The 19724-nt window shown below is 43.2% G+C and overlaps 1 protein-coding gene across 10 annotated transcripts in view; it reads left to right on the top strand.

Moving 5' to 3' along the window:
* The window catches only part of LOC129810560 (voltage-dependent R-type calcium channel subunit alpha-1E-like), a 232548-nt gene that overhangs the window by 89964 nt on the left and 122860 nt on the right, over positions 1-19724 (top strand). For 9 of the 10 annotated variants that reach the window (XR_008752744.1, XM_055861177.1, XM_055861185.1 and 6 more), the window contains exons 3-5: positions 10807-11075; positions 16153-16259; positions 17410-17549. Coding sequence is in view for 9 of the 10 variants with exons in the window: in XM_055861177.1 (XP_055717152.1) it covers positions 10807-11075; positions 16153-16259; positions 17410-17549 (516 nt within the window). In the remaining variant the exon portion in view is untranslated. Of the gene's footprint in view, positions 1-9549; positions 9657-10806; positions 11076-16152; positions 16260-17409; positions 17550-19724 lie in introns of those variants that run through there. The other variant, XM_055861184.1, reaches the window with a different exon arrangement.

The following is a 19724-nucleotide window of genomic DNA, read 5'->3' on the forward strand; positions in this document are numbered from 1 at the left end:
CTGTCCTTTGCTGGGGAATCACTCCCTTGCATATTTGAATATCAAAGGTGAAGCTGTGTTCATTGCTGTTGGTAATCACTACCTCTGAGGGTTTAGAGAATGAGTTAGTCACATCATTCAACACATCACTGTGTACATCATACGCATCACTGCATTCTATACTCCTCTGTAAAATGGTCATCTCTGTATACCCGTTGCAAGACCCACTGGTTGATGCTTATTTATAAAACCTTCTTAGGCCTCACTTCCCCCTATCTGAGATATCTACTGCAGCCCTCATCCTCCACAGACAACACCCGTTCTGCCAGTCACATTCTGTTAAAGATCCCCAAAGCCCACACATCTCTGGGCCGCTCGTCTTTTCAGTTCGCTGCAGCTAGCGACTGGAACGAGCTGCAACAAACACTCAAACTGGACAGTTTTATCTCAATCTCTTCATTCAAAGACTCAGCCATGGACACTCTTACTGACAGTTGTGGCTGCTTTGCTTGATGTATTGTTGTCTCTATCTACTTGCCCTTTTGTGCTGTTGTCTGTGCCCAATAATGTTTGTACCCTGTTTTGTGCTGCGACCATGTTGTATTGCTGCCATGTTGTGTTGTTACCATGCTGTGTTGTCATGTGTTGCTGCCTTGCTATGCTGTTGTCTTAGGTCTCTCTTTATGTAGTGTTGTGTTGTCTCTCTTGTCGTGATGTGTGTTTTGTCCTATATTTTTATTTAATTTATTTAACTGACTTGCCTAGTTAAATAAATGTTAAATTAAATAAATAAAGTCTTTGTTGAGGGAGAAGTTTTTAATTTGGGCAGGAGCTCTCAATGAAATGGTTCCCTATGTGGGACCAATCTGTATTGGTTGGGTTTTATGGTCTGATTTCCTAGCCTACCTTGGCTTGCTTTCCTAGCCTCATGTTCTCAACATCTGGGCTCTCGTATAAGGTACAGTAGGCTACGTAGTGAACAAGACAACTGTAGCTTAGTCCTAATGCCCCATTTGAGTACTCTCTCTCTCTCTCTATCACTCTCTCTTTCTCTTTCTTTCTCTCTCTCTCTCCTCTCTCTCTCACTCTCCTTACTTCCCTATCACTCTCTATCTTTCACTCTCTCTCTCTCTCTCTCCTTTCTCTCGCTCTCTCCTTCTACATCTCTCTCTCTCTCTCCTCTCTCTCTCCCTCTCTGCATGTGGGTAATCTATAATTTAGACTCCCCATATCACTAACAAACAAATCTAAATGATCTAGTGTGGTGACTAATGTTGCTCTTGGGAGCTGTTTGACAAATAGCTGACGCACATAATGCATCAATCCCACCATGTCTTTATCAATCCCCGACATCTCTATATATCTATATATTTCTACTCCCTCTTGTGGAGCTATGGGGAACTGCTTACAAGAGCACAGGTAGATTTTTTTTTTCTTTCATTGGAGTTTATTTTTTCAATTAATCTTGTTGCATGCAGCACCAGCAGTCTAGGTGATTTTATATACCCCCAATCAACTGATAAAATGCTGTATTTGACACACACACACACACACACACACACACACACACACACACACACACACACACACACACACACACACACACACACACACACACACACACACACACACACACACACACACACACACACACACACACACACAGTGAGTAGGTCTATAATCAAAGAGCAAGCATGTTTATCCCTCCTCTGTCCTTACTAAACAGGATGAGAGGGAGAGCACTGCTGTAATAGATTCTGACAGCATTCATAATAAGCCATTGTCATGATGATTCACAATATAACAGGTTGGGCACATTCATCAGAAAGGATTGGCAGCACTTGAAAATCCATTAATGGTATTTGCCACTTCTCCTGGACTGATGACACTTACAATGTGGGAGAAACTTTCAGAGTTTATGCTGTTTTATCAACTCCAAAACACTCTGATGACTTTGTGATTTGATGTCCTTAAGGTGGGGGTGCAGTCCACCTCTCTATTGAAGATAGTAGTTGCATGGACAGAACAAGCCTAAACTCACATCAGTCTTTCATTACCGCAGGGCTCATGTACATAATGCCTCTCTCCCCTGCTCAAGGATGTCAATCACGCTGGGAGATGAAAAGAGTTATGTGAGTTTATTTATGGGTGCTAGTAGATTTGTGAGGTGGGTGGAGTGGGGGAGAGGGAAAGACCCTTAACTCTGGCAAAGACACACAGTAGATTCTCTCTTTCGCTCTCTCTCTGCCAGGCCAGTCTTCCTGTCTTCAGTTAGGTACCAGCTCTGTCTATCAAGCCATCTGCTGCCTAGCCCGTCTCAACTGTGGAGCTGCCCTTCGCTGGCGGAGGGAGGGAGGGAGCCAGGCGGGTTCAAGGTGGGGGCCACCAGCAGGTCGCCTCCTGCCCTGGTTCTGGTGCAGTGGCCTGGCAGGGAGGGCTAAAGGGGACAGCTTCTGATTAGCAGGCTACTGTACCGGGAGGGAAATGTACAGTCCACTCTGGACAATATTGATCTGATGTGCTGCCAGCATGAAAATTAATATAACATTCCTTTCATTCATTTTAATATTTTGTCAGATAGAGATATGATTGTTTCGTTAAAAAAAGTTAACTGCAGTGAGAACTTACTCACTCTTCAGATTAGACATTGCATATTCTTGGAAGTTTGGATTACTCCCCAAATCATACATAATTTCTCTCAGCAGTTTTTTTGTTTTACTATTTCTTCAAAGTCGTAAACTTACTCCCCTACTTTTGAGTGTAAAGAAGCCTCCTTCATGTTGCCACAACCATTTCCCACTGATTCATTCCTTCTCCAAATAGAGAGATTGCATGGCTTTGGATACTGCCTTTGTCTATAGGCCACAGCAATGTGTATAACTGGTGCAATGGGTTTATCCATATGGCAAAAAATGCTGACTCATAATTACATTTCATCTCTGGTATGAATAAATGTTCATGTTGACCATTTTAGAGACAGTACTTACAGTACTCCACCAGAGGGAGGTAAAAGCTCAGAGAACACCTTATCCCAAGAATTACAGCCACAATCAAAGACAGCCACAACACAAATGCCAATATTGCCACATTTAAATGCCTAAAATCTCATGTAAGAAGGCTGATCTGATGCCTTGTGTCAATTAGCCACATCTAGACTACTCAGCCATTGAATTAATGCAGTAAATCAACGAATTCAGTTCTCAGAAAAGGGTTAGAGATTTTAGTCAGCCTTGGTTATGGAAGAAGGTTGAGAAGGAAAATCACTTGCTTATCTTCAGTTTTTATATTTCAAGCCTGAATTACAATATCCATTGTGTTTAGGGTGAGGGACTCGCCATGCACACTGATGTTGTGATTCTCATAATATTGATGCACGAGCTCAAGAAATTGAACATGTTTTGCATGACCTTGGCCTATATTTTGCAAAGTGAGGTTGTGTCTTTAATGAACTCAAGGATCAGCTGTGGAGAAATATCCCAAGGTCTTATTCAAATGATAAAAGAGTTTAGATGCTTCTAGGCTGTTCTATAGATAAGTGCTTGATTTTGTGCTTCATTCGGTCAATGATGGTTTTTGAATTTGAGAATTTAGGCCATACTTTGTGTCTTGCAGGCAGGAAGTATGCTATCAGATCAGATGATTTGAGTTGAGAATGCCTGACAAGTTACCAAGAATGAGCTGCTGTTGTCCCAACCAACCTTGCAATACCTGTGAAACTGAGAGGGATGTTTATGAAATATTAAACCTGTTTGTTCAAAGAAAAGCAGGACAGTGATGATTTAAAATGTATGTTGAGTTTTATAAATTAAACATTTTGTTTTTGTATTCAAATGTATTAATTTTCTGCATTGGCAACAGTCAATTTATTTTCACACCTGCTGGAAATCCATTTTAACTTCTATCGATCAATGTGTCACAATGTGATTCAGGTTTGAACAGAAAACACGTTTGCTGTTTCATGGACAGCACAAATAAAGTTGAAGAGGAATTAAGATTTCTATGTTTTTTATATATATATATAAGATGGGGGTTATCGTTACTGCCTTGCTAGTAACGGGCTGAGAATGGGACAAGTTGCTAGGTAACAGTGTAAAGAAAACACTAAACTGCTCAAATCAAGGCTGGGATTGAAATCCTGCAGCAATTCCAAACAAATTCTTCATTGGTCTTTAGAGTTCTGTTGAAAACACTCAAGCTGAATGTAGGTCAACTCTTCTGATGGTCCAATCATTAACATCTCAATGGTGCTAAAAATAATCTTGCATCAATTACTTTGTTGCCACATTTGACATTATGCCATCTACTGTCCTCTACTGTCCTTTTGGTGCTTACAGTACCACTATAATGACAGTGTCACTATCATTTGCTTGAAAATGGAAGAGTAGTTTGACACACAACAGGTGTCATGTATGTGTCTTGAATTAAAATGTGTAGCCTACAGTTACACACTGAATGGCTGATTCAAGGTTTCATGAAGTGATTTTAATGCAAAAGGTGACATAGTGTATGCAATTGAACAATTGGCATAGAACCATATGGAGTCCCTGGTTCTACCAATATGCTGTCAGTCAGGTGCCAAGGGCTGCTGATACAAGCTGTGGACCTATGATACATCATCATGTTTTTTAACCTAATATAAAGGATTAATGTGCCTGAAACTGTTATTTACAAACTATTCACAACTGAAATTATTATTTTACTTTTATTTAACTAGGCAAGTCAGTTAAGAACAGATTCTTATTTACAATGATAGCCTAGGAACAGTAACTGCCTTGTACAGGGGCAGAATAATAGATTCTTACGTTGTCAACTCTGGGATTCGATCTAGCAACCTTCCAGTTACTAGCCCAACGCTCTAACCACTAGGCTACTTGCTGCCCCATGAATGGTAAACATAAGACTGAAAATGATCAATCTATCCTTTGTTTATTGAGCTACATTTACATAGGTTACTAGTCTAAATACATGTCATACAAACCTATTCAAATATTAGATAATCACATCCTTTGGAGAATGAAGCATTGTGACTGTGCTGCAAACAATATGGCTCTGGGTGAGAAGCAGGCCTTTGTGGTGGAGGTTTTGGAGAGAGAAGAATCCCAGTGTTGGCAAGTAGGTTGACAAATCAGACATTCATGGGTGTACTGTCGCTATGGAAACTACTGTTAAGATGACAAGGATGCAGCATTATGCAGTAGCGGGAAATCTTTCAAGCTGATACTCATTGGCTAGCTGCTTTAATTAAAAGGGCTTGCGTAGGGAAGCAGAGACAGTTGCGTTTAATCATAACTTTGATCCACCTGGAGATGATTAACATCAGGTATCCTGACACTGGCCCGACTCGTCTGTGGTGATACTCTCTCTCTTCCTTTCTAACAGAGCTGCTTGGCTCACAAAGTCAAATTTAACATTTCCTTATAAACTCCAAATGCAACAGTTTGTAAGTTGTTTTGAGAGTGTATAGATCAGTTGGAAAAGTGTGTTTGTTACTTTAATGCTACCATGTCATGACAATATTTTCAAGCCGGTGTCTGAGCATTTTTTTCTCTCGATTTTGTCTCCCATGCTTTTCATCACATGCATTCAGTACATTATGAAAAACTGTTGACATGTTGTACACAAACACACATGCTCATAGACACGCTCACGCACACACACACACACACACACACACACACACACACACACACACACTTTTGTTTTACAGAGATGTACTTTACCACTTTATTTAATAATTGGCCTTTCAGAAAAGGCTTTGACAGCTTGGGGAGGCTGGGGTCTTTGTGTTAGGAGAGCTCTGTGGTTATACTGAGAACACCTTATTTACAGAGCAGGTCTATTCTATCCACAGAGCCTGTCAGCGTCAGGATCTGCAAGGTTCTGTCCCCAACAGAGACTTGTTTAGTTCAAGACTTATTTTGACAAACATCAGTCTCATAATCAGGTTTGAGAGAAGAACCAGTTTTAATAATAAACCAATTAGGCACATTTGGGCAGTCTTTATACAACATTTTGAACAGATATCCAATGGTTCATTGGATCAGTCTTAAGCGTTGCACATACACTGCTGCCATTTAGTGGACAAAATCTAAATTGCGCCTGGGCTGGAATAATACATTATGGCCTTTCTCTTGCATTTCAAAGATGATGGTACAAACAAAATAAATGCTGTTTTATTCTTTGTATTATCTTCCACCAGATCTATTGTGTTATATTCTCCTACGTTAATTTCACATTTCCACAAACTTCAAAGTGTTTCCTTTCAAATGGTATCAAGAATATGCATATCCTTGCTTCAGGTCCTGTAACGATCGTCGTAATATTCTTCCTCCTCCTCGGACGAGGAGAGGCGAGACGGGTCGGACCAATAAGCAGAGTGATTAGTGTCCATGATTATTTATTATAACGAAACTGAACACCATGAAACAATCGACAAACAGTCCCGTGTGGCACGAATGCAGACACACAATACAACCACCCACAAAACACACGTGAAACCCCGGCTGCCTTAGTATGATTCTCAATCAGGGACAAACGATCTACAGCTGCCTCTAACTGAGAATCATACCAGGCCGAACACAAAAACCCCAACATAGAAAAACACACATAGACCAACCCACCCAACTCACGCCCTGACCAACTAAATAAATACAAGAAAAAAGGAAAACAGGTCAGGAACGTGACATAACCCCCCCCTTAAGGTGCGAACTCCGGGCGCACCCACATAAACTCTAGGGGAGGGTCTGGGTGGGCGTCTGTCCACGGTGGCGGCTCTGGCGCTGGTCGTGGTCCCCAACCTACCATAGTCAAACCCCGCTTCCGTGGTCTCCTCCCAATGGCCACCCTCCATGTCAAACCCACTCTACCAAAAGGCAGCACCGGACTGAGGGGCAGCACCGGACTGAGGGGCAGCACCGGACTGAGGGGCAGCACCGGACTGAGGGGCGGATCCTGGCTGGCCGGCTCTGGCGGATCCTGGCTGGCCGGCTCTGGCGGATCCTGGCTGGCCGGCTCTGGCGGATCCTGGCTGACCGGCTCTGGCTGGTCCGGCTGGTCCTGGCTGGACGGCTCTGGCTGGTCCTGGCTGGACGGCTCTGGCTGGTCCTGGCTGGACGGCTCTGGCTGGTCCTGGCTGGACGGCTCTGGCTGGTCCTGGCTGGACGGCTCTGGCTAGTCCTGGCTGGATGGCTCATAACAGACGGACAGCGCTGGGAAGGCAGGCAGCTCAAACAGCGCTGAGCAGGCAGGCAGTCCAGGCGCCGCTGGGCAGACGGCAGACTCTGGCCGGCTGAGACGCACTGTAGACCTGGTGCGTGGTATAGGCACTGGCTGCGCTGGAGAGGAGGAAAGCTCTGACAGCGCTGGACAGGTGGGAGCAGCTGGAGAGAGAACCCGGAGAGACAGCCTGGTGCGGGGGGCTGCCACCGGTGGACTGGTACTTGGAGGTGGCACCGGGTATACCGGACCGTGAAGGAGGACACGTGCTCTTGAACACCGAGCCTGCCCAACCTTACCAGGTTGAATGGTGCCCGTAGCCCTGCCAGTGCGGCGAGGTGGAATAGCCCGCACTGGGCTATGCTGGCGAACGGGGGACACCATTCGTAAGGCTGGTGCCATGTATGCCGGCCCGAGGAGACGCACTGGAGGCCAGATGCGTTGGGCCGGCTTCATGACATCTGGCTCGATGCCCAACTTAGCCTTACCAGTGCGGCGAAGTGGAATAGCCCGCACTGGGCTAAGCACGCGTACTGGGGACACCGTGCGCTTTACCGCATAACACGGTGTCTGACCAGTACGACGCCCTCTCACTCCACGGTAAGCACGGGGAGTTGGCTCAGGTATCCTACCCGGCTTTGCCACACTCCTCGTGTGCCCCCCCCAAGAAATTTTTGGGTCTGACTCTCGGGCTCCCAACCGCGTCGCCGCGCTGCCTCCTCATACCAGCGCCTCTCTGCCTTCGCTGCTTCCAGCTCCGCCTTGGGACGGCGATATTCCCCTGGCTGAGCCCAGGGTCCTTTGCCATCCAGGATCTCCTCCCAAGTCCAGGAGTCCTGGGTTTTTTCCCACTGCTGTCGCTGCCCGTTTGCACTCCGCTTGATCCTAGATTGGTGGGTGGTTCTGTAACGATCGTCGTAATATTCTTCCTCCTCCTCGGACGAGGAGAGGCGAGACGGGTCGGACCAATAAGCAGAGTGATTAGTGTCCATGATTATTTATTATAACGAAACTGAACACCATGAAACAATCGACAAACAGTCCCGAATGCAGACACGCGATACAACCACCCACAAAACACACGTGAAACCCCGGCTGCCTTAGTATGATTCTCAATCAGGGACAAACGATCTACAGCTGCCTCTAACTGAGAATCATACCAGGCCGAACACAAAAACCCCAACATAGAAAAACACACATAGACCAACCCACCCAACTCACGCCCTGACCAACTAAATAAATACAAGAAAAAAGGAAAACAGGTCAGGAACGTGACAGGTCCTGAGCTAATAGAAGGCAGGCAGATAGAATTGGGTATGTCATGGTAGGCGAATGGTCGCATGTCTATGAATTTCTTCTGTAGCTGTAGGTTTGTGATCCTTTGATCTTAACTAATGGATATGTCAAGACCAATATTGAAAACTAATCACATAGGACAGAAAACACAAATCCTATGTATCTTTAATCTTAAACATTTAACACACCCTCTCTCTTTTAATTAAAAAAGGCTTTAAAATCCTTCTTTAGCCTGTCTCCTACCCTTCATCTACATTGATGGAAGTGGATTTAACAAGTGACATCAATAAGGGATCATAGCTTTCACCTGGATTCACCTGGTCAGTCTGTCATGGAAAGAGCAGGTGTTCCTAATGTTTTGTACACTCAATGTATTTGCACTACATATTTGATGGACAACGGATAGATTTTCAATTTTCCTTGTGGATTTTGGCTTTAAAAAAACATAAATGTAGCTTCACAATGGCACTCTTTACCTTGGACAAAGTAAAGCATGATTTCCCACGTGTTCTGCCCTCCATGCTCTGCAGCTGTCTTTTTAATGACCTTGATATGAGACAATACTGGGTCTGTTACTGGATCACTGCCCTCGTCATAATAATTAATTATACCCGAGCCTATTGGCCAAACTGTGCTAGTTTAACTCCGCAAAATATGCTTATTGGCGTTTTACCTTTCGCCCCACATCATCATTTTAATCTCTCAGTTTACGTCCTCGCACGCGGGTTTCTGTGGGTTTGTCTAGAAAGTTTTAGCTTAATTTCCCTTCTCAGTATGAACTATTTTAAGTTTTTTTTTATTAGCTCTCAATGAGTTTCAATGCTTGTTTCAAATAAGACTGCCTGTTTACTCCACACATCAAAATATAAATTAAATAGTTGATAGATATTTTAGTTTTTTTGGAACTGGAGATTCTGCCATTGTTTCTGTGAAATATGCTAGCAGCCTCCCCTGACTTGTACACACTCCACACATCCATTTCCCGTTCAGAAAATCCAGCAGCAGCAATACTCCCACTCACTAGGAGATCATGTCCTGAAACAATGACTTTTACCCAGCAATTACCTTTAATCTTCGCGCAGACTGTCTCACAGTGCAGAACCTCCTCGGAAAACGTATCGCGCCTCCCTGTAATGAGTTTCTAGTAGGTGTTTGCTCCACATGAGGTGCGTTGACCTCCACATTATGACAGTTTTTACCTGCATAATATTTACAGTAAATCTATAGGCTATGCATGAATGTAACTTGCATTAAATACCCTTTATTTCTAGGCGTTGAAGGCCTAATTTAAGGGCAGCTAATATAACAATTATTAATAACCTTTTGAATTATCATCATTGCTATTAGAAATATTGTTTTAGTCTCATGGTATTGAATTTGAGACACATAGTCTATTTGAAATGTATGGACTGGAGATAAAAGGCAAAAATAAGGCAAAGCATATAGTAGAGACGCATTTTCTGTGAGTAATGTAGCCTAGCCCTAGAGCCTCGTGCTTTGCATAACCAGTTGACACCTCATTGCGGAGAAGCCCTCTAAAAAAAACTGCGCGGACATGGTGCCTGTACCTTGTACCTTTGTGACTTCCAGTTTAGCTTGTTGCGCATCATCGCATGCCATCAACTCTTTGAGAAGTGGTGGGGTTCTTGTGGCAACGAAAAGCGAAGCAAGATTTTAGAAAATGCAAAAAGTTTGCTTGGTGCTTAATTTTTTGCAGTGGGAATATGTTTATGACAGATGTGCAAGAGAAAATGAGAGAGTGAGGACAGGGATGTCGGTTTATCCATGGACCCATACAAAATGCTCTTGTTCTTATCTCTCATGATGACAAACCTTCGGGAGACGTGACTTACGGTGGTTTTGTGTTGAGAACAGTTCCGGTGGGATCTGGATTGATCTTATTAAGATTTATTTTAGTGAATAGATTTAAGTTAAAATTTAACATTTTGAGTCTCGAATGATACATTTCTTTTATTTTTGCTTATTGGGTTTGAATTTTATGCGGACAATTGTTGTTGCTTTATGACCTACCCACTCGATGTAGACGTTCGTCGACTTTTATTTACAAGAAGTGCTATAGCCCACGGTCAAAGAAGTCAAGGCTTGAATTCTAACTTCAAAACGGAGGAATATTTTTTTGTGAACAACTCAACATGGGGATATTAATATTTATCATCACTTGTTGCCTTGGCTAAGAACATTATGATGGACTAAAACAAGTATTTTTTCGGTCAGATCTGTTGCTGTAACCTACCCCGCCCTGCTTCCCAGGGGCTAACCCTTTCCCCTCTATTCTGTTTTCCTTACTCCTCGCAGAATGGCCCGGTTCGGAGACGACGTCCCCGGCTTGTTGGGCTCTGGGGATGGGGGCTCTGAGCGCAACAGGACCCGGGAGGGACCGGCTCTGTCTACAGGTGGTGGAGTGTCCCCAGCCTTCAAACAGACCAAGGCGCAGAGAGCCCGCACCATGGCACTGTACAACCCCATCCCTGTCAGACAGAACTGTTTCACCGTAAATAGATCACTCTTCATTTTCGGAGAGGACAACATTGTTCGGAAGTACGCTAAGAAGGTCATTGAGTGGCCATATCCTTTGTATTTAAGTGTAAACACACACACACACACACACATTCGACAAAAGTTCTTAACTATATTGAATTGTCTATCTATTATGTTAACGTTTCTCTTATAATAATGAATACCGTGGACAGTAGAATTCAGCACCATGGACAGCACCAGCAGTGGTTGTTAAACGTATTATAATTCCACTCAAAATTAGGCGAATACAAATATTTGACCTATAGTACCGTCTTTTTACAAATTAAGTTCCAACATGTTCACTGACCACTTCATTGACCACTCATAATCCACTCAAGGTTAAGGCAGACATGTTTTAAACCATGATAACTTCCCACTGAGTAAAATTGCTGTTCATGATGCTGAACGATTTCCACAGGAGTAGACTTCAGGGTTCTGCTGTGTGTCATTGATCAAAAGTCCTCCAGGTATTGATATCCCCAACGGAATAAAAGGACACAACCAAATGGAAATGCATGTGATGAGTCAGAGTCAAGAGCTGTGTCTGGGCAGAGCACAGACAACAGTATAACACTGTCAGTGGCCCCTTCTTTATGGTGCAACTAACACAGCCCTTGTTAACCTGTTGGGATTCAAGCCTCAGTCTCCTGGTGGTGAAGTAGCATGATGGAGCACGACAGGACAGGCTGTCCTAGAGGCAGGCAGCAGGATGCAGAATAGGTCTGGCACTGTAATTGACTGCCAGGAATGAACATAAACCATGATTAAGTGTTTGAGACTGAAGTCTTGTTAGTTGACAGTGTTTTACTCAGTTGTAATTCTTATAGCAATACAGCTCTGGGTATAGCTCTTTATTATCAGTGGATTTCAGATTCCTTGTAGTTCTACCTTTACGTTTGCATTATAGCTGATGGGCTTCTTTACCACCCCTCTACCTCTGGTCTGTCCATCATTTTATGGTTCATTCACTGTGTTGAGATAAATTGATTTACCTAAATTGGATCAATATCCAAAGGCACTCTTGAATATCATTTAATGTCACCAATTTCCACTATTCTAAGGTTATTTACAATGGTTGATTTTACTATGAAAATAATGTAATATTATCTTAGCATTTTTCTAAATATCATAGAGGATCTGCATCAGATTTGAAGGTGTGTATGATGATCAAAACATACATGAACAAAATAACGTGTGTTATCATTGGAAGACTGCTGTAGAGTATGTAAGGCTTAACATGCATGGTTGTCTTTGCCTTTGTCTCTCAGTGGAAGAGCGTGACTCACATGTCAGTCAGTGGAAAGTGAATTACACACGTAGACCTCCATTCTGCTCCATGCAGCCCTTTCTATCAACAAGATGCAGGTGTTGTTGAGTGTGATGATCACTGGCTGTAGATTTGAGGAATATCACCACATTTCCACATGTCACTGAGGAGAGGCGATAGTGGGATGGAGGGATGGAAAAATGGAGGGATGGAGGGAACGAGAGATGGAGAGATGGAGGGATGGAAAGCGGAGACAGTCACTAATAGCCTGGAAATGACTTGGCAAAACACCAAACCAAATGGATGGCCATTTCTTAGTGAAAGGAAGCAACACAATGCCCTTCTGTTGGTCAGCTACTGTTAATCTACAGTACAACAGGTGTCCCAGTTGTGTTGTTATTGTGCTGCCCAGCTGAATGGCTTTTTAATAGACTATTATAGAAAAATAGTCCTTACGCTATCATTTTCATGGGAGTTCATATTTGTGGTCTGATTTCCCATTATTAATTCAACATCGAACCCACTGTTTACCCATTGAACATATCAAATGAGATTGTAGTTTGTGGTGAGGGTAGCCAACATGCGGAGGAGGAGTTCAATCCATATATTATTGTGACTGCAAGCATATTGTTGTTTATGCAGTTCCTGACTGGTTCTCTGCAGTTTGTGGCTATCTTGCTGTTTTGTTGGGTGGAAATTGCAGAAACTAACCCCAAGGTTAATTGTGTGGGGAGTGTCTCATATTATCTAATTGACTTTGCCAATTTAATTAACAAACATTATATCTAATGACATCTGATCAGTCTGCTGTATCATGTGGTATAAAGTGATTAGAACTGTAACTGATGATCTCATTCAGAGTAGTTTCCTATCATGATGTGGCACAGCACAGGCTGATGTTGGTGAGCTTTAGATTCAGCATTTAGAGAGCGCTGGCAAATATCCAACATGAACCTTGTAAGACATCCTCACTTGTTCACACCCACACACCTGACCCATGAACACACACACACACACACACACACACACACACACACACACACACACACACACACACACACACACACACACACACACACACACACACACACACACACACACACACACACACACACACACACACACACACACACACACACACACACACACACACACACACACACACACACACAATCAGTTCTCTCTGCATGACTTATCAAAAGGTCATGGCTGTGTGCAGAACAACATGCTCCATGGCATAAGCAGTTCTTTATTTTTGAGTGCTCAATTAAAACCAGTGATTGATGAGGGGTTTATTTCCAGGCTTCCGTAACTGGCTTGATGCAGGAGCAGCAGGGTTGTGTCAGGGTCGATGTGGAGGCTGGCAGGGACTGGGTGGAGGAGCCAGGCAGGCCTAATGAAACGTGGCCCACTCTGGTGCAGGTGGCCTGGGGAGGACGAGCAGCTGCTCTGCCTGTCTGATGCCCACTGGGAGGCTGCTACAGGAAGTGCCCCGGGGTGTAGATACTCCTTTAATAATTGATCCTTCCCGTTGCAGAGGAGGTCTGAGGGGCGTGGAGCTGATGCCACCCTCTGTAGCCTTACCCCACCTTTAGCGTCACATTCACTGACAGCAGCAAGACTGGCAAATCACAATTGATCTGGCATTGGCACGTCACTACATTTGCCTTTTCTCTTGGTTCCTGTATTCTTGGTTGATCTATGCATCATTTCATTGCGATCATTCAAAATTATATTAGCTAATTTCTTAAGACAGCCTTGCTATTCTAGATCGAATTCTCTCAACAAGTTGCCTTCCATCAATCCAGTAACCTTTACATTCATAAGATAATGGCAATATACATTCAAACAGAAATGTACTTAAAAGGCTATCTGTTGTGTTTCAATGTCTTTGTTTACTATTATAATCCATCTACATGCACTATTTGGCATTTTCTCATGTTTGTTTAAAATCGTGTTCCCCTCTTCAGTCATAGTCATACAGACTCAGTCATAGTCATACAGACTCAGTCATAGTGATACAGACTCAGTCATAGTCATACAGACTCAGTCATAGTGATTGGTTATTTTAATCCATATGTGTCATGAGGTTTGAATCCAGTCTAAAAACACAGATGCACCCTGTATCACATTCCATCTCCACTGCTATTTTTAACCTGTTTGAGAAGCGGGAGCCAGCCCAAACTTGTCAATATGACTCACACATCCCCACAAGCCCTCATTACAAAGTCCCTTCATGAATAAATTACACAGTTTCCCCAGAAGACAGTTCATGAATGATAAAACTGAATTATACATATTGGGATAAAAAACCTTGAGGTTTCTCCGCAGCCTCATGCCTCCTCAATATAGGCTGATTGTAAGATGATACTGTAGATACACCTGTCCCTGGAGAAATCATACTTCTCTTATTGGATGATATAAACACACATGGCTTTGTGTATGTATTTAATATATTGTGTAAATGACTCTGAATGGAGAAGAGTGGATTTTAAATGCAAATTAAATGAATAAGGCAGGTTTTGATTGTCAGGAGGGTGGTTGCAACATGTGGGCAGTCGCAATAGCTCTGACTGACGCCCATTAAATGTGAGCGCTGACTTTTGGCCGAGAGGAGCCTGTTGCCGTGGATACCTCTCACCTTTCTCTCTATCTCTCTCTTCTCTCCTCCCCTCTCTCTCTGAGTGCAGTGTCAGTGCTCTTGTGTTTCAGGGGATGGAGGTAGGGTGTGGTTGTGGAGGAGGGCCCATAACAGAGAGAATCAGGCGAGGTTGGGTCCCATTTTGTGAGACAGTAACAGCTACGGTAGCACAGTTTTCTATAAGTCCTGGTTGAATATAGTTTGTTCAGTGCTCCCATTAGAGCAGGACAGGAAGTATTTAAACCCAGCAGAATGGTAAAAGTGTGACGGTATGGGAGCTTCTGTTTATTTAGTTCTTCAATGCTCAGACGATGAGGGGCATCCCTGTGTGACCCTCTAGGCAGCAGCTCCAGCTGCCAGCTCTGTTTGCATTGATCTCTTTCTCTTCCTCCCTCTCTCCTTCTCTCCCCCTCTCTCTCCACTGAGGAGATTTAGGCTCCCTCGTTCTCTACCTCTTTTTTCCACACAGCCAAAATAAATCCAGTGCCCACGCACAAAATTTGAGGTATACACATCCTTGGTTTCATCCCTGTGCTCCATTTAAACCTCCAACCACCAGGGGTCCCTTGGTACAAGTTGTACGCTTGTAGTAAAGTGCCCTTATTTGTAGGATCATACTCCTGATCTTCCCACACATCCCCAGTGTGCCTCTACTCGCCTCTCCTCCAGCTCTCCTACAGCTTTCAGGGTTATGGCCTGTCTCCTGCTACTGTCCCCAGCTATTGTGTACAGCAGTCTCCTGCCCCTCTCCATGGCTGGCTGGCTGGTTGGACAGCCTCAGGGCATTGTGAGGAGCTGACAGCCAGGGCCTCTGTGTGCCAGCCAACTGTATGGAGAGGAGGAGGAGGCAGCAGCCCTCTGCCAGGTGCTCAGCAACAGGCTAGATGCACACTGGTCTGCCTGCCAACAGAGAAGTCAGAAGAATAGATGCATCCTGACATTCAATCAATGAGAGGAATTGTATTCAGATGTCTTAGGAGGGTGGTGTTTTAGATAGAGCTGATGATACTGTCATCCTTGTCATTCTGTATGGGGATTATTAGGCCTCAGCACTCTATTATATATCTCTCTCATAGTGGGACAGAAATACTGCATTATGTTTTTGAATATCACAGGTTACTGTATTTGGAAAACTGTGACTTTGAAATTAGATAGAAGAACAGGATTTATGTGAGATATATTGTGACAAAGGATTCTTCCTTAACTTGTTGCTTCACTCCGTTTGAGTACATGATCTTAGCCACCATCATCGCCAACTGTATCGTACTGGCTTTGGAGCAGCACCTGCCTGGAGAGGACAAGACTCCCATGTCCAAGAGACTGGTGAGTCAACCATCTACTAATGCACTGTGTCTTCATTCAGTTATTATCAGTGGGATTCTCTAACCTTATGGAGTCTTATTTAAAAAACACTAATTACTTCCCAATTTCTTCTTCATGAAGCTTGATATTTATTTAAAACCTGAAATGTTCTCCAAAGATTATCTGGATAATTGCAGCAAAAGGAGAACACAAAGTCTTGTTTTATTTCGTTCTAGTACATTGTTAGCTTAGAATTTAGTGTTTTGTGGAAGGCACTCCCATTTTTCTGAGTTACTGTGTGGTGTTGCTGCATTGTTTATTCATGAATTCTGAATTCAGTATACCCATTAAACCAGGTCCAAACCGGGCTGAATCCTCTCGGTTCCCAACTGTCTATGAATGCCCAACACAGAAGAGTACACTGTGTACTACTGTGACATTTATTATAAACCGGGTAGTTTGGGTCCTGGATGGTGATTTGCTGAAATAGCTTTTCAGCCGTGTGTATATTTGACAATATGTCATTGGTATGATGCAAAAATACTTGTTTACTGTTTTATTTATGTTGGTAACCAGTTGATAATAGCTATAAGGCACCTCTGGGGTTTGTGGTATATGGCCAATATACCACACACCCCTTGGGCCTTATTGCTTAAATATAGCCTGCTATTATATGGGTGTTTTGGCAAGTCACAGTTATCACCTCTAGCTTGTTAGTAGCTCCTTAGTTTTACAGTTTCGTCCAGTAGAGTGAGAAACTAGCTGGATTAATTGGTTCTCATTCTATAGCTATTAGAGCCACAGCCCACCTCTATATTATCATCCTAAGTGCATCTGAGCGCATGAGAGTGCTTACCTACCCGCTGAGAGAAAAGTGTAATTAATCCTTTCCTGAGCATGTGTAAGGGTTAGAGAGAAGGGCAAAACAGCAATGATTAGAAAATGATTGTTTGTTATGTAGTACCTATATTCAACAGGGTTATAGTATATGCATCTCCTTTTCCACAGATTTCTGTTTTTTTCTAAAGTGTGAAAGTGTTTTTTCTAAAGTGTGATAAATGTGTTCACACACACAATACTGTTATTGTATGAGCCTCTGTTCTGTGACCTTTCATATTAATATGACCATTTTGTGCTGTATTTGTCTGATGTGTCCGTTTTTAATTCACAGGAAAAGACAGAGCCTTACTTCATTGGGATGTTCTGCTTTGAAGCTGGGATTAAGGTTGTGGCGTTGGGATTTGTACTCCATAAAGGCTCCTACTTGAGGAACGGCTGGAACGTCATGGACTTCATTGTGGTTCTGAGTGGGTGAGTAGCCTGGTTGTCTCAGTGAGCTGAGCCACTACAGGACTGTTAACTACTACTGCTGTATTACATTCTCCTGTTTTGACACCATGCTTATGGCTGCTTCCTCAAATAACACAGTTGTATTGCACTTGCACTAGCCTAGTTCATAAAAGGATTTTTAAAAGGTTTTTATTGAATGTTCGTCAATGTTACTGGTGTGTTTAATCGACTATTTTATATGTATTAGACTTTATCAGATGGATGGTTATCTGTTGTTAATTTCCTGGAAGGAGTTGAATACATTTCTGAGGCAAATATCGTAGCACATCTTCTCAGTTCTGATGCCAAGCACAAAAAACACTGTCCATGGAATAATCTGATTTTGCCAGGCATAGCTTTGGGGCTCTTGGTGTCGTCCACTAAAATAACACACAAGATTGCAGTTTACCTTTTACAAACAATGAAAGGCATGAACTGTCTTGACTCCTGGAGCAAATTATTGCAGTGGTCAATGGAACGGTTACTGCAGGTTATTTACAGAGTGGCCTTTGATTTACAATACAATACCTAAAAGGGGTAAGGGATTCTCTTGAAAGGCTGAGGTATGGAGGACAAAGACAGTTTATGTTCGTAACAGCACTGCCTGTTAAAAACAGCGGGGCCAACTCTGGTGTCACGCCCTGACCTTAGTATTCTATGTTTTCTGTATTATTTTGGTCAGGTCAGGGAGTGATGAGGGTGGGAATGATTGTTTTGTATTGTCGAGGGTTTTTGTATGTCTAGGTGTCTGTGTGTAATCTAGGCATATGTAGGTCTATGGTGGCCTGAATTGGTTCCCAATCAGAGGCAGCTGTTTATCATTGTCTCTGATTGGGGATCCTATTTAGGTTGCCATTTTCCAGTTTGGTTTGTGGGTTATTGTCTATGTGAAGTTGCATGTCTACACTCGTTGTATATAGCGGTCACGTTCGTTTAGTTTTTTTTGTTTAGTGTTATTTCTTTATTAAAAGAAGTATGAATTCACATCACGCTGCGCCTTGGTCTCCTCACTACGACGAACGTGACAGCTGGTTCACTTCTGCTCCAAATCAAATAGAAATACACACATACGTTCACAGATGAAATATTAATCCATTCCAAAGTGCAAAAATACAAAGTGTGTCAAGGCTCTTACAGAATTGTACATGTTTCTCTGAGTTTCCTTATTAATGAGTGCAGGCTCACAGTGCTGAATGAGGCCCAGCCGTCTGCTGAAAGGAGGAGAGGAACAGGAGGAGAGGAGAGAGGGATGAGGTGGTGAGAGAGGGGTGTCAGACTGGGGCAGTGGAGCTCATTTTGGCATATTTAACAAAAGGCTTGTAACTCAGAATGAATTTGTAGCACACTATAGGTCCAATGAATAAGTCCTATGAGTTATTTTCAGAATAACCAGAGCATATAACCAGCACTCTATTATGGTCAGTAAAAATGTAAATTGGCTCTAATGTTGGAGCGTATGTACAGTACTAGAATCAAAAGAATCAAAGTATGTATTGTAACGGTGAGCAGAGCCCATCTGCTACTGCCTAATATGACAGGCTTGTGCTATAACACACTCCACATATGGCTAAAATCACACTCTTAACATGAAATGTTCCTTGCCTCCTTCCCTCTGTGACCCATTGGAAGATCCAGCAGACCAACGTTAGTAGAACACCAGAACACAGGTCCCAGCCGGCTCTCGGGAGAGGACTTCCCTGCCATAGTTAATGTAGTCTGGAGCCTCCCACGGCCATTTTTGAAAATAGGCCTCCTTACCATTGGAAAGAGATCCCCTGAGCCAGACTGGTGCTCTGTGGTCATTTGAACCGGTCATGGGCTTTAAGGTATTAAACATACTAGTGTTGTGTTTGGCCTACAGCAGGATTCAGAGTAATCACTCAGCGGGAAACTCTGGATCTTTCTGATGAGGCTTGAAATAAGCTCTCTGGCTTCGAAGATCAGTGAAATACGCTTTTATGATTTTCTCATGTCCACGGGGCCGAGAGTAACAGTGTTATAGTGATCAGATGTTAGGTTGCTCATTTCTGTGATGCCGTGTCCTTAAAGCTCTGATAATGTCTCCTCAACCACACTGCCCTTTACCCCCTCCTCACCCCTCCTCCACTCCTCTCCTCTCTGGCTGTGTGTCGTGATGTGTGTGTAGATGGTTGTGAG

This window comes from Salvelinus fontinalis, chromosome 14, assembly GCF_029448725.1.
Source record: "Salvelinus fontinalis isolate EN_2023a chromosome 14, ASM2944872v1, whole genome shotgun sequence".
In the NCBI taxonomy this organism is placed as follows: domain Eukaryota; kingdom Metazoa; phylum Chordata; class Actinopteri; order Salmoniformes; family Salmonidae; genus Salvelinus; species Salvelinus fontinalis.